Genomic DNA, 14,584 nt, shown 5'->3' with positions numbered 1-14,584 from the left:
TTCCATGCATGTATTGAGATTCAGCAAAATCGACTTATAGCTGCATGTGAAATTTTGTTTTTGGACCTTTGATACAAAGCCCTTTTCTTTTCACACTTCCATCGAGGGGTTTGGTATGTCCCACAAGCTTCCAACCTACAACAGCATGACACGTAGGCATGACCATGTGGTCTGTCGACCAACAGCGTGAGGCGAGTGCAAAATTGACAGTCGTACGTGTTATAGCTGAAAACCACAATCATCCCAATCACACAATTTCAAAAAGTGCGGCACAAATTTTTGTCACAAAGCCTCTCATTAGCTTTGAGCTCACCCGTGAGAGTTGGCACGTGAAAGACTAAGACAAACACATGCGCCTTATATGCACGTACACATTCCCATGCTTCCACTACAAACTCTAACCTCTATAAAAGCGACCTCCTCTCTTGCATTTTACAAAGCTATGTCATACACTTGCAATGCAGTCTAATTAGGTAGCACCACCTTACGTTATATTACAAACAACCTCATTGGCTTAATTTCATAATTTGCATGGTGCGAGGAAGAAGCGTAATCAAGCATCAGACGAAGAATCGAGCATTGCAAGCAGTCAGGTGAATACTTGTTATTTGTTGTAATGTGATAGTTCAAAAATGTATTTCTAATCGTCTGATATGTTATCTTGTAAGATTGTTAAACATATTTAATTGAGTAAAATTTTCTTTAAAATAGGATGTTAAACTGTATGGGATATGATTACTGATAATTAGCACGCTTATTGCGGTTTAAGTAGGGTCACTTGAGGCATAGAAGTTGGTTTGGACATTAGGGTTTATGGATCAGAAATAACTAGATCACAGGGAGGGTTTGAATGGACCCGTGAATGGTTTTAACATTGTTGTCGGGAACCTACTACATGCTTTCCTCCTTCGATGGCCACAACCACAAAAAGAGCAAAACAACAATCAAGAGTCACGAGAGAGTTATTGCTTTTACATCAAAACCACATTCACCCAATCTCCTCTGAGTCCTTACCTCTTGCAGCTATATTTTATTCTCTCATCTCATCCCTACATTCCAAAAAATCTTACAAAAATCACTCTCTCGTCTGATCTCTATGTCACATGAATATTGTACTGAATAATTATGATATGACGTTTACTTGTAAAATTCCCTGAGATGACAGAACAAAGCGTCTCGAACAGAATTTGATTATTCATTAGTTATTTAATGATGCGGTTAATTAACTATAGTAATTAAAGAGAGTCTGATATGACAAGTATTTTTTGTTGAAAAGCAGAGAAAAATATATGCTTTAATAGAAGGTTATAGTTGTACATATCTGCTTCATATATATATATCATTGATTTTGTAGGATTCAATTGGATATCGAAACGGTTTCAATTTGTCTAATTTTTTTGCAAGGATTATCTATGAATGTATACTTAAAAAATAGAAAGTTTAGAACGTTGAAAAAAAATTCATAGGGACCTAAAGGGTGTCCCTCAATAAAAAGAGACTATATATATACAAACATATTTTGTACATATATATGTTTGTTCAGGTAGTGAGCTATTTTTGTACTTCGTTTAGCAAATTGAAGTATATACAACTAAATCTTAATGTTAAAATTTGTAGGTCCCATTTTTCATGTAATATAACTCACACAATAATGTATAAAGTTGAATGGACACATCCCACCCACATACATAAATTTTGGAGTTTACTTAGTACAAGTAATAGTTTAAATTGCAAGAGAGAAGAATTTCTTACACACATACTCCACGTGTACTATGAGGGTTTCAACTTGAGACCAGTAGCTATACCCCGTTGGCTTGGAGTTATCTACTTTGTCAAAACGAATAGTTTTCATTTCTATTTCTTTTCATCTTTCTGTTCTTCGTGACTTTATCTGACTTGAGTGGTTGCATATTGCGTTCATATATTATGGATATATCATACATGCTCTTGCATCTTTGCTTCATATATAAATGTCACAAAATTTACTTACTGTCAGTGAAATATGATGCCAAAAGCTTAGTGGACAGTGAATTTTTTGGCAACCAGTAAAAATATTTAGCATAACAGTCTAACAGAGCAAAAATATAATTGATTATGTCTTTTAGGGTTCACAATTTATCTTTCCTGAGTTGCTTCAAACCACCAATCCAAGAAACCCTGCCAGCAGATATTGCTTCTGTTTACACAGAGCACTTTTAAGTTAACAGAAAAAAGAAAGTTTTTGTATAAAATCTATAAATAAAAACAAAAATATGGTTGCTGCAGCACACTGATTTAGGAAACTTGGGCCTCAGAGCGGTTCACAAGCTCAGAACTGCAAAAGCAAAGTTCCTCCCAAGCTCATCTCAGAATGTGCCATGTGTTTGTGTTTGGTGTCTATGAAGACATCAACTGCCAAGAAAACAAAAAAAAAGGAGACGAAACTAGAATTCCTGCAGGACCACATGGCGCAGAACCTCCAAACTAAATATATAGCATCAGAGAAAAAAAAAAGGTAAGAGATCACTATAAATAAATCTGCTAGAGAACAAAGAGTAACAGTCCACAAATTGCAACAGAAGACCAAATTCCAAAATCCCCATAAAAGCCTCCAACCAGTTTCCTAGACACGACGATATATATATATATATATATATATATATGTGTGTATGTATGTATGTATTTTTTATTTTTTATTTTTTCATTCAACGTGAAGTTGACACGTATAGGACTTTATATATACATGCATGAAAACAATTAACTGTGGAAACTTATAATATTGAGTATAAATTAGAGCCAGTCTTTCAACTGGTCCTCAATGCCAGGCCACTTTCTTCTTCTATCTCATTTGCTAGTTTTTCTTAAAAGTGCTTTTTGGTAATTTTCTCAGAGCAAAGGCATGGAGCCAATTCACTGGTTTATGGTCCTATGGATCACATTGAGTCTAATGATCTTCCAAAACTCAAGCAACGTGGAAGGAAGATATCATTTCCACAAGAGGAACAAAAGCTCCCCTGCTCCTTCCCCTGACACTGGAGAGCCAGTTGCTCCTTCAACTCCAAGCCTCAGCCCTCCTCCTCTTTCAAACGTGCCCTCAGACCCTTACCCTGAGGACCCTGGAAATAATTCTTCTGGTTCTTCAGATTGTGTGTTCAATGTCATGAATTATGGGGCAGTTGGTGATGGCTCTGCTGATGACACTGCTGCATTTAGAGCGGCTTGGAAAGAAGCCTGTGCTGTAGAATCTGGTGTGGTTTTCGCTCCTGCAGATTACAGCTTCAAAATTACTTCAACCATCTTCTCAGGTCCTTGCCAGCCTGGACTGGTATTCCAAGTAAGATTTTTTTCTTTTTCATTTTTCTTTTACACAAATGTCTTGTGTTCTAAAATAAGTTCATCTAGCTGTCAATGACAGTTGTTGCATTAATCAAAATAATTGAAAACGAAAAGACCCCATTTTGGGTTTGGAGTAAAACGTCTCAGGTTTAGAAATAAGTGCAATTATCAACACACAAAAAACACTAGTAAAGTGATTAATAGCAGTTACTTCTATACCGAGAGGTCCTTTTCAAATTTCCCCTCCTTAATATCGCTTGTGTCGGAAAAAAAAACAGCAGGAAAGGATCCAAACTCTTAAAACTACATTGCTGTGAAATTTGGTTCATTAATTAATTTTCTAAAATTGGTAACTAAAGTTCAAAAGTGAAACAGGTAGATGGGATTCTGATGCCGCCGGAGGGGCCTCAGACTTGGCCTAAAGGAGACAGCCAAAAACAGTGGCTTGTGTTTTACAGACTTGACCAAATGACTTTCACTGGGAGTGGAACCATTGAAGGCAATGGCCAAAAGTGGTGGGATCTCCCATGCAAGCCTCACAGGGTAATTTAATTCACCAAGCAGCTGGTCCTATCTTTTATTTTACTTTCTTTTAATTTTATTTTTCATGTAAACTTTTTGGTTTTTAAATGCCAATATTAACTCTGATCTTATTACTACTTCAGGGTCCTAATGGATCCACATTGCCAGGACCATGTGACAGCCCTGCTGTAAGTAAAATTACCCACAGTCAAATTCAAGCAGCAGTTATAAATGTGTTGTAAAATTCAGTCATGGTAACTTGTTCTTCTTGGTTTTTTTTTTTTTTTTTTGGGTTTGAATTGTTCAGTTAATTAGATTCTTCATGAGCAACAATTTGGTGGTGAGAGGGTTAAGAATCCAAAACAGTCCTCAGTTCCACATGAAGTTTGATGGCTGTGAAGGTGTACAGATTGAGAAGCTGTCCATTTCCTCACCAAAGCTTAGCCCCAACACAGATGGGATCCACATAGAGAACACAAAATCTGTTGGCATATATGACTCTATGATTAGCAATGGTAAGAAAATGGAAAATGTTTTTTTATATTTAAAATTTACCTTTTGTATTATCATGTGTTAATTATATATAATTAATTAATAATTTAGCATGATTTAAACAGGTGATGATTGCATTTCAATAGGAACAGGATGTGCCAATGTTGATATAAGAGGTGTCACTTGTGGGCCAAGTCACGGGATTAGGTATGATATACTCTCTCAATAAACATCTCTCTTTGGTTGCCGCCTGCCAATTACCATCCGTTTTGAGTCCAAAAGTGCCCTTCTTAACTTCTTCGGCAAAAAAGTTGGTTATCATTCGGTAATCACTCTAACAGTTGGATGGGCTTTAACTCTACCTTTTTTAAACAAAAACTACATGAACAACTTTTTTCAACGAGTAATGTTGAAGAGATCACATTTTCAAATTATGTGACGAATGAAATAAATTCTATTTACTATATACAAGATGATCAATTAATGTGGTCACTCTAGCTAGTATTATCCGGTTTCATTTAGTTTTCAAATGCTTCCTAAATCACCATTAATCACATTCTATTTTCTGCAGCATTGGGAGCCTTGGTGTGCACAACTCTCAAGCATGTGTTTCCAACATAACAGTGCGTGACGCTATCATAAGGGAGTCCGATAACGGAGTCAGAATCAAGACATGGCAAGGCGGAACGGGCTGTGTATCCGCCATAGTATTTGAGAACATTCAAATGGAGAACGTGATGAATTGCCTACTAGTAGACCAATATTACTGCCTATCAAAGGCCTGTCGAAACGAAACTTCAGCAGTTTTTGTCACAGACTTGACATATAGAAACATAAAGGGCACATATGATGTGAGGAGGCCTCCAATTCACTTTGCTTGCAGTGACACGGTGGCTTGCACAAACATCACACTCTCGGAAGTTGAGCTTTACCCACACGAAGGAGAGTTGATGGATGATCCATTTTGTTGGAATGCTTATGGGACTCAAGAAACAGCCACTATACCTCCAATTGATTGCTTGCAGGATGGAGATCCTGAGAGTGTGGCTGAGGTGTCCCAGTATACTTGCTAGGGTAAAATTTAATTTACTTTCGGGTTGGGTTATTTCTATATTTATAGTAAAATTTACTGTTTTACTGTATAGAGCCCAAGAGCCATTTATCTGATATGGGTCTTGATATTTACTACTTAGGCTCCCATCCCTATTTGGGCTTTCCCCCTTATTGTGTGATGATGTGATTTACCATTTGGGTCTTCTTCTTTTTTGGCCCTACAAATATTGTAATGAGATTGGGTGCTTACATGTATTGGCATTGTATGGATAATGGATTTTTAGTAACAGTTATGAATTTCATGACTACCTATGTGTAGCTATTCAATGGATGCTCTATCTTTTATAGCAATGTGAAGGGTGTACGTTTAATCAACCCAACCTTTGGGTTCTAGCCTTGTCCATTAGCATCATGTTTGAAAAATATCAACAAGACATGTTCCACAAGCATCCAACCGGATCAAATTTGCCCGTAAGTTTTAGCTCAAGTGATGTAGTTTTTTTTTATTTTTTATTTTTTATAGTTGGATAGATAAATGGTGGGTGATGTTATTTTGTTAGACTTATAATGCAAAAAAAATTGTATTATTATACTGTAAAATCTAGATCACACATTCACATAAGAATTTACGTAATCGATAGTCCAAAATTCAAATGTTCCCAAAAAATAAATTCTCAAATTGAAGTCTTGATTTAAGCCAAAAAGAAAATTAATGGCTCAAACTCAAAATGGATGATATTAGAAAAAAAAAAAAAAAACATTAAAAACGAAGAATAAACTGCATGATTGCCCAAGAGGGTCTAAATGGAATTGACAGCATCTTGTGCTCAAACCTCCACGACACTGATTGTTCGTAAGAGAGATTCCCCCTCCCAGTACTTTAGATTATCCGCTTGTTTAAAAAAAAAGAAAAAAGAATGACTGCTATACGACATGTCGTATGTATTGAGATAACCTTGTATTAGCACGACCCAACGACGCAAATAGTCAAAGCATTTCCGCTGCAGCAGTCGAATTGAGTTTTGCCGTTGGGCTCTAAGTCACCGACTCACTCTCACACAGTCGCAGGTAACAAACACATTCTGTCTCTGCCGCTTCCACCGATTTCGATTCTTACATCTTCCTGATATCGATCTATGCATTTAATTGTTTCATCGCGGCATGCTTGAATTTGCCCGCAAGGTGTTCGACAGTTTGCCTCTGTGAATTACTGCATTGCGTTCCGGTTATAAATCCATAATATTTGACTGTGTTGATTGTGATTGGGATTTTTGTGCAGGAAAAATAAGAACATGCCGTCTCTGCAAACCGCACTGCCTCCTGAGCTCGCGAATAATGTGATCAGAGTTAGTATCGGAAAAGTCTTGATTTCCTCACTGTTTATATCCAAAAATTTAATCATTTTGCTTGCCATTTTTTGAGCTTAAATGATCGTTTGTCGTTGTAGCTTTACCGCGAGTGTCTTCGAAGAGCTAAATATGTTGGTCATCGGGTATGCAAAGTTCTCTCTCACACACACCCACACCCACACACATCTTTTGCGTAGTGAAAAATGTGTTTGTTGTTATTTCTCAATGAGATTTTAATAAGTTCTTAAGAAGCAATTGTCCCAGATTTTTTTAGGAAATGCATCTTCCCTGATTTTAGGAAATTGATCAAACAAATGCAGCATAAATGTACACTCTTAACAAAATCTATCCAAACTTATTGAAATTGAATTCTGGTTCTTGTTTTGTTAATGATGCAGCAACACAATACGGAACTTGTGGTTGATATGGTGCGGCAGCAGTTCAAGAAACATATGCTTGAGACAGATCCAGAGAAGATTCAAAAGTTGAAGGATGAGTAAGTATATTTGATTGTTTTCTCAACTCTCATTTTCGACTTTTTTGTGTATCATGCTTCATGGGTTGATTTGAAAGCTAATTGATGACCAGTTCTTCAAATAATGTGCACAAAGACTTGCATACAGGGCATGCACGATGCATATCTTATTCAAGTTTCTTGATGGAATCTTTGTAATTCAAAATTTTAATCTGTCTTCCTTGGTTCTCAGTGCCGCAAGGGGACTTATAAATCATATACTATTCGAGTCGGAGAGGCTGTCTGGTCGTAAATTCAGCAGCTCTTGATGTCGAGGTTTTCAGTTTCTTTCTGAGGTTCCAGTTTGTTGTATTGGGTGAATTTTTGTCAGCAAAATAAGTGATACCGTCGATGTAAGATTTAATGCTATTTTGCCTTTCTGCATACCAAACAAGGAAACAAACTATAAACCTGTGCAAGCGGGAATTACCAATTTGCTATCCCAACTTATAATCTAATCATCATATGTTTCAAATTCCTATTAACATTTTGAGGAAAGCTGATGGTCGATGATGTCGGTTGATGATGTCGGTCGATGGCCGAGCAAAACTCTGACATTTTTTATGAGAGATGTTAGAGACAATGTTGCCATAATTGATAGGAGAGGAACTTCTCCAACTGCTACCTTGCAAGTTCTCCCAATAGGAGAGGAACTTCATCAAAATCAGCAACTAAACATGCACGGCATACAATCAGGCAAAACAATAGTAATGAGTAGCCAAGGGACCCACACTGATAGTGAAGTTATGTAGAAAAAGTTTCCCACTGAGTCCCAATTCAAAAGCTGTGAAAACTACAACGCAAGGTCATTTGATTGCAAGTGAAAACTATGAAGTAGGGACCTCATATACGCGTCAATCTTGAAGGTTAACATGAGAGAACTGTGGCCACTCATCTTACTTTGCCTCTCAAAATCTGTGAAGGGTAATGCAAATCGCGCTAGCCTCCGCACTCTCACAAGATAGAGTCTAGTAAGAGTGCGGGAGTTGTATAGAGAGCGCGAATATAGGTTCCCGATGTGTAAAACGATGTCACCGAGCATTTCAACAGTGTCATCCTCTCCCCAAAAAGGAAATGAAGAGAGAATATTGATAACAGTTCAGACGTTGTTTCTCTGCCTTGCATTGACAAAAAAAATTTATAAGAGTGAATCTTGTAGTTGTTACGTGCATTGGAATGTTGCCTTCCAGGTTCCAGACACCATTAATTAACAAAATCATGATTCGCCCATCGATACCATCATTTTCCATTGGAAAGATGAAGATGCTACATTGCAGTCTTCTTTAGAAGTGAATTAACTTGGGCTTGGAGAACAAAAATGGATGCCAATAGGTGTATAGTTTCTTCATTTGGCCAAAAAATTATAAGTTTAAAGTTCCTTCATATTTAATAGTGGCATTGATAGATTTTCGTGGTTACAACTTACAAATCTCCTCCCATCAATACATTTCACAGATTTAGACCACTTTACAAAAAATTGCCGCATTTAGAATTAACTTAAGTAGAAGAAGGGGAAATGCCATTGCAGATTTCCTGCATGTTCACAAAACCAAACCCCCATTACTCTTAAGTACACTATAATTTGCAGGTAATACTTGCTCCATTTTTATCTAACTTCTAAGGTTCAACCACTCTTCGCAAGATTAGATGATCTTGCTTCTCCAGTCCTTGGACTAAATTGCCCGTTTCCAGCATTCTGAGGACTTGGCTCACCTCTCAGCTCGCTTAAACGAGGACTGTATATCTTATCTGAGAACAGTGGGCTCTGTATACTTTTGAATTCCTTGGATGGTGTTGTAGCTGAACTTGCCATTTTAGGACTGCAGATATGCCTGATCTCGCCACGGCTTCTAGTAACTATCCCATCTAAAATCTCAACATCATCTGCAAATGAAGCTTGCCTACTCATCTCCCGCTCCTGATGTGAAACACATCAAATGAACAAGATGTATAAGTTGAAGTGAGTCGCCAAGTGGCCCTTTTATGTGTACAAATTATTGTATGCTTCTATTCTTTTTCTAAAGAGAGAGAAGTTTGCATCCAGATTGATCACACACTGATTAACCAGTTCATGAATTGTTTTGCAAACATTGCCAAAAGGCGTCTATTCAATTTCGGTTTATGCACTTCCTAAGAGGTAACACTCAAGCATATTGCAGGTCCAGTTTATTAGGAAACAGTGTGTGAGAGAATGAAAACTTACAGTTGCAAGGTTGAATGGTAAAGCAGGTGCCTCTTCATACTCTGCAGCATCTAAATCTTGAAGGTGTGCCCCTTTGAAGAACTTGGGCAAAACGTATTGTCTAACAGGAACCAGAAACATGATCATTAATGGGAAAAGAACCCCAGCAATAGGAATCCATGTAATTCCAAAGCATACAAACAAGTAAGCAGTTTGGAAAATTGTGAATGCTGCAATTGTCTTGAACGGTACTGTTTCGACAAAAGTGGCGTGGTATTCCTCAAGTACTCTGAACATGAGAATGAACATAGTTCAATTAAATTTGTTGACAAATTGGTAAAACAAAATAAAGAGTGCGTTAGGACAAAAAGGGTCAAGAGGTTACTTGTATCTTCTAGTTGGGGCCGTGAAGAGCAGTAGAATCCTCTCCCAACATTGGTTACCTGGTAAGCTCTCAACAGCCATAAAGGCAAAATAACCCCAGAGTACCGATGTAGGGATCATTTTAAGAAAAGGCATGGCTGCAACACATCCTCCTACAAAAGTAGCTTGAAGCAAGTTGCTGAGCCGCTGTTCTTTCACCTCCACAGGCAATAAATCATCAATCTCTTTCTCAACATCAAACACTGTCTCATCAACTGGAGCATTTATGTTCCCCATGCTTGAAGCCATTTGAAAAGTTGAATCCTTCAATTCCTTTAATCCCTGCTCTCAGGGTTTAGGCAAGGTTGAACATCGGTTAGCATTGTTATCATATGAATGAACAAAAGAATGAAAAGGTGAACGGCATATCAAGTCATCATACCCGAGCTGAAGGTTCCTGGTATGTTAGTGGGGTTTGCATCTGTTGATATGCTTGTTGCATGCTTCCATATACTTGTCCCAAGCTGGCATTGTTTTTCATACATCTCCTTGCTGTCGCTACAAGTCGATTGCGTAATAACTGCATCGTTGTAAAGATAATATAAATCACAAAAGAGTGGATGGTTGGCTGTGTGTCAATATGTGCATCTCCATGTTCCGAACACATTTTAATGTTTAATTTGTGCCCTTTTGGGTCCTTAAGGGTCACTGAGTTGGTGTTAAACTTACAACCTCTGTTTACTGAACAGAGAACTGTGAGGTGGAGCCACTCAACTAACGTAACTGATAGACAAGCTTTGAAAATGAAAGCATTGAAATTACTAGACTTCATTGATTCTATTCCATATGCCTACCTGGTGCTTCAGTGTGGCCAAGCTTTTCGTATGCATTGGAGATTGTGGTATGACACCATTGGATGGGGGAATGCCTATGAGACCACATATTATGACCTGTCATGTTGCAAAAACCTCTCAATCTCAAAGCAAATGGAAACTGGGTGCTTTTTTTTTCTTTCCTTTTTGCAACCACTGAAATTTCTGGCAGGAGCATTACAGAAAAAGTGAATGACGCTGTGAGGGGAATTTGCATACCATGAACCCTAAGAGAAGTAGATCATAATGGAACGAAGGTGGTTTTCTCAAATTGAATTCTTTCTGCTGAGCAAGTTGGGAAGCTACACTGTGGTCAAAATAGTACAGCACTGCAATCATTGTTGCTGGAATGAAAGCTCCAATTATATAAATCACTGGAACACTTAGCATGTCCTGTAATTTTAGCAACCATTAATATCCTCATGTATCAAGCTGAAAAACAAAAAAGACATATCAATCATGTAGAGGATGTGGCAATGCCTTGATGACAGTCCAATTCTCGTATGCTCCTGGTGACCATGGATTTGGACTGAAGAGGCGCCTTGGAATTCCTTTTGGAACATTTCCAGCAGGTATATAGGAAACAGCAGACCAGATCAACACCATCAATGGCACACCATAATCTGCTACAAAACCACGGAGCGACCCTGGGAGAAGGAAACATTTAATTGGATCAATCTCCTGTAGGATATGCAAATTAATAAATAGGCAACTTTGCATGTGTGCATGTAACTCTGAACAAAAATGGACTTACCAGACCCATACCGCCAAGACCTTGCTTTTCTGCTTTTTAAAGAAGTAAGTAGAAGGCCAAATGACAAAACCAAAGCAAACATCCCATTCGCAAATCTCCATGAAGGTTGAAATTGAACTGACTTTGGGTTTTCTCTTTCAGGTATGCGAAATTCATGAACTAGTCCCTATAAAATACAATTCAGAACTACATCTAAAAAAAAGTTGGTACAGCTAGAAAATGCAGAACAACAATTACTCCAAGTCTCCTGTCTCCTTTAACATAAATCGTAAACTACAAGTGAAATAAGGAAGCAATTTTTCTTTAAGCCAGTAAAAATTCAGGGATAGAAAGAGAAGGATGTTCCTACTTTAATAGCTTCCTGCATGAAGAGCATTGCAATGAGAAGGCCAAATAACTCTCCTGCAAGACGAGTGAATCTGTTTATAATGGAGCAAACCCCTAATATAGCCAGCAGGAACAGCAATATTGCAGTCCAGACGCACACCCTGCACATCAATGTAATAAAGGCAGATTCAAAGTCAAAAAAGAGTTACCCAAGAATTTTTTTCCAGAAAAAGGATAATTGCAAGATAGAGAGATTAATGTTAACATCAGAAATCACAATATCAATCCATTTGTTAGCACAAAGAAAAGATGATACCATCCAGTCCATGCTAAAAAGAGCTTTGATCCCAAATCCGGTCTATTTTTGGCGAAATTGAACATAAATGTGTACATAATCACAGTTGGCTCTGCAACTCCGAGAATCAGCAAAGGCTGACCCCCAAGGATCGAGTGTATAATTCCACATAAAGCAGTAGATGCTAACGTCTGAACTGCTGTGAGAACCCCATCTGCCAACACCAGAAATGATGCCAAACCATAAATTTGAAACACTAATGCATAATGTATAAATATAGATTTATAGATTTTTTCTTATCAATCATTCGATATTAGGAGCATTTTCAACTCACACCGAAAACCACAAGGCACTCAATGGAGTATCCGGTAGAAAATATTACCTGTATCTCTTTCTAATTGTTCACCAAATGAAATAACTGGAATGGCTGATGCAAAGAATATATAAGTAGTGGGGGCCAAAATCCTGAGACAATTAAACAAGTTAGCAAACCAGAATAATATTTCAACCAAAATTTCGCAATATTTACAGTTGAATACGATGCGGTGTCCTGTAATATGATGATACCAAGAGAAGATATACCTGAAGCCTGCCTTCAAACCACCAGTCCAGTCTTGCTTGTAACACATAAATCTCCCTTGAAGATCATTCCTGATTCCCCGAAATGGTACAAATGTCTCCTCCATGGTTCCACTTTCTTGAATGCTTAAGCAATAATACCAAATCTCAAAGTTGTAGACAAAGAACCAGGCTTTACAACAAGTCAGATCATTACCAAGGTCACTAAGGTGAGCCTTGACAACTCCAAATCTACATTAAAGAAGAAGAGACATCAATGAAGCAACATCAGTAAATGAACTAAATCGAATGCATCTTGATAGATGCAAGATGACCCAGAATTGACATTTGTATTTTTTCTGTTTACCCATAATCAAAAATATTAACCGCATTACACCATCAAAAGCTTATAAGCATGCCAAGCTTCAAACCCAGAAAAAGAATGCAGAGAAATATTCAGAATGAGAATGGCATTGGATCATTGAAGTACATAAAAGACAACCCTTTTGGTTTGTTTTACCTTCAAACAAACAGGACGCACATAATGTAAGCAAAACTCGAAATATATAAGCTTGAAAAGTGTTGAGAAGGCAATTGTAGATTTGATGCTGATAGTAATGTGGGTCAAGAATGAATGAATGGAACATCACTATCAGTGCCAAACAGCAAAGAAAGGGAACACCAATCCCTCCCACACCCCCAAAACAAGGAAAGAAAAAAGAAACAACAAATCTAATGCTTGTGGTGTAGACTCGTAGTAAAGAGGCCACGGAAAAGCTGAGTATGAAGGAAAAGAAACATAAATAAATACGTAAAAAGAAAGAAGATTCAAAGTAGATGCAGCATGAAATACCCACCAACCAGACATTAAAGTTCTGATAATGGGAAATAAGAGAAAAGGTAGCTGCTTTGATTTTTCTGGTTTTTAAAGGAGGGTGCTTTTCAGTAAAATGTGTGTGAGAAAGTGGTTGAGTGTTTGTGAGAGAGAGAGAGAGAGAGAGAGCGCCAGCCAGTCCACGACAAGCTGGCCTGTAAAGCAGTAGCCAAGCAGTTTCTCTATGTTGTATAGTATATCATTGTTGTAAAAAGTTAATAAATTGATTTGTTTATATTTGAATATTTTATCCTAAATATAGAAAAGTATGTCTGTTTATGTGTATTGGAGAACAAAATGGGATGTAGTGCATTAACTCCCCCAACTTGCCTAGACATACGTTCCTCATATTTCTTAGGATGTCCGAATGAGAAAATTAAAAAAGGAAGAGTATTAATCCAGACTGAGCCCGAGCCTCTGTATTTCTAAAATATTAATAAGAATGGTAAAATATGAAAATAATAATTTGCTACTTCCTTGTGCAAACATATTTTTCTCCCCATTTTAGAGGGGGTAAATTTTCAAGTAATATTAATTTACCGTGAAATTATTGAGTTAAGATATTATCGACATTAAAAAGAGATATATTACTAGACATGAATATTTAAATAACATAATTTACTTTATATTCTTTTATAACATCGATTTCGCTAAAGTCTTGATAGTCTCCCTTTGTGTTGGGAACTTGAGATTCCTATTTTCAACTGAAAGACTAAAAACATGTTTGATAACAATTTTTATTTTCTATTTTCAAAGTAAGGGTGATGGAATGTTTGCGCGTGAGTCGGTGATGGAACGTTTAGAAGTGTATTGTGGATGGAAACAAAGATCTATTGTATAAACCCTAGAATTACTCAAGTTGATTTTCAACGTGAGTCATCCCATCGCAATCATAAATTAATCAAGCTTTCTGATAAGGCGGTGAATTTCTTTTTCCTGTTGACTAGTTGACTTACTGTCCTGGATGTTATGAAAACCTGAAACCTTTAACCTTTTGGCTGATGTCCCGGTCCATAGCCTCCCAAGCCGCCTCGGCCCAAATGAAAAAGATTATGATACTTTTTTTTAATTAATATTTTTTTTTAAATAAAAAGTTTTAGGAAGATGGGAATTG

The 14,584-nt window shown here is 37.3% G+C and overlaps 3 protein-coding genes across 7 annotated transcripts; 2 read left to right on the top strand and 1 right to left on the bottom strand.

The window, feature by feature from the left end:
- Positions 1-433: 433 nt before the first annotated feature.
- On the top strand, positions 434-5,733 carry LOC103323239 (Pectin lyase-like superfamily protein). Of its 2 annotated transcripts, XM_089046604.1 has the most exons (8): positions 437-593; positions 2,266-2,494; positions 2,870-3,313; positions 3,691-3,858; positions 3,981-4,025; positions 4,145-4,352; positions 4,455-4,536; positions 4,901-5,733. In XM_089046604.1, the coding sequence occupies exons 3-8, from the start codon at positions 2,879-2,881 to the stop codon at positions 5,400-5,402; spliced, it is 1,440 nt and encodes a 479-aa protein (XP_088902730.1). In that variant the 5' UTR covers positions 437-593; positions 2,266-2,494; positions 2,870-2,878; the 3' UTR covers positions 5,403-5,733. The 2 variants fall into 2 exon arrangements, with proteins under 2 accessions (XP_008223443.2, XP_088902730.1); XM_008225221.3 differs by lacking the exon at positions 2,266-2,494 and having other exon boundaries at positions 434-593.
- Positions 5,734-6,301: 568 nt separating this feature from the next.
- EMB2786 (COMPLEX 1 LYR-like protein) lies at positions 6,302-7,730 on the top strand. Of its 2 annotated transcripts, none has more exons than XM_008225223.2 (5): positions 6,302-6,450; positions 6,662-6,728; positions 6,830-6,874; positions 7,130-7,227; positions 7,439-7,730. In XM_008225223.2, exons 2-5 carry the CDS (start codon positions 6,675-6,677, stop codon positions 7,512-7,514), a joined length of 273 nt encoding a protein of 90 aa, XP_008223445.1. In that variant the 5' UTR covers positions 6,302-6,450; positions 6,662-6,674; the 3' UTR covers positions 7,515-7,730. The 2 variants fall into 2 exon arrangements, with proteins under 2 accessions (XP_008223445.1, XP_008223446.1); XM_008225224.3 differs by having other exon boundaries at positions 6,411-6,564.
- Positions 7,731-8,606: 876 nt separating this feature from the next.
- LOC103323241 (putative boron transporter 2) lies at positions 8,607-13,591 on the bottom strand. Of its 3 annotated transcripts, none has more exons than XM_008225226.2 (13): positions 13,454-13,591; positions 12,621-12,848; positions 12,421-12,503; positions 12,060-12,252; positions 11,766-11,904; positions 11,417-11,582; positions 11,143-11,309; positions 10,882-11,055; positions 10,645-10,740; positions 10,233-10,370; positions 9,813-10,132; positions 9,449-9,716; positions 8,607-9,163 (listed from the first exon to the last, which is right to left on the bottom strand). In XM_008225226.2, exons 2-13 carry the CDS (start codon positions 12,722-12,724, stop codon positions 8,870-8,872), a joined length of 2,142 nt encoding a protein of 713 aa, XP_008223448.2. In that variant the 5' UTR covers positions 12,725-12,848; positions 13,454-13,591; the 3' UTR covers positions 8,607-8,869. The 3 variants fall into 3 exon arrangements, with proteins under 3 accessions (XP_008223448.2, XP_008223449.2, XP_008223450.2); XM_008225227.2 differs by lacking the exon at positions 13,454-13,591 and adding an exon at positions 13,117-13,375; XM_008225228.3 differs by lacking the exon at positions 13,454-13,591 and adding an exon at positions 12,964-13,138.
- Positions 13,592-14,584: the final 993 nt, after the last annotated feature.

This window comes from Prunus mume, linkage group LG2, assembly GCF_029339155.1.
Source record: "Prunus mume cultivar Tortuosa linkage group LG2, ASM2933915v1, whole genome shotgun sequence".
Lineage (NCBI taxonomy): Eukaryota > Viridiplantae > Streptophyta > Magnoliopsida > Rosales > Rosaceae > Prunus > Prunus mume.
This window is presented reverse-complemented; position numbering and strand designations above follow the sequence as displayed.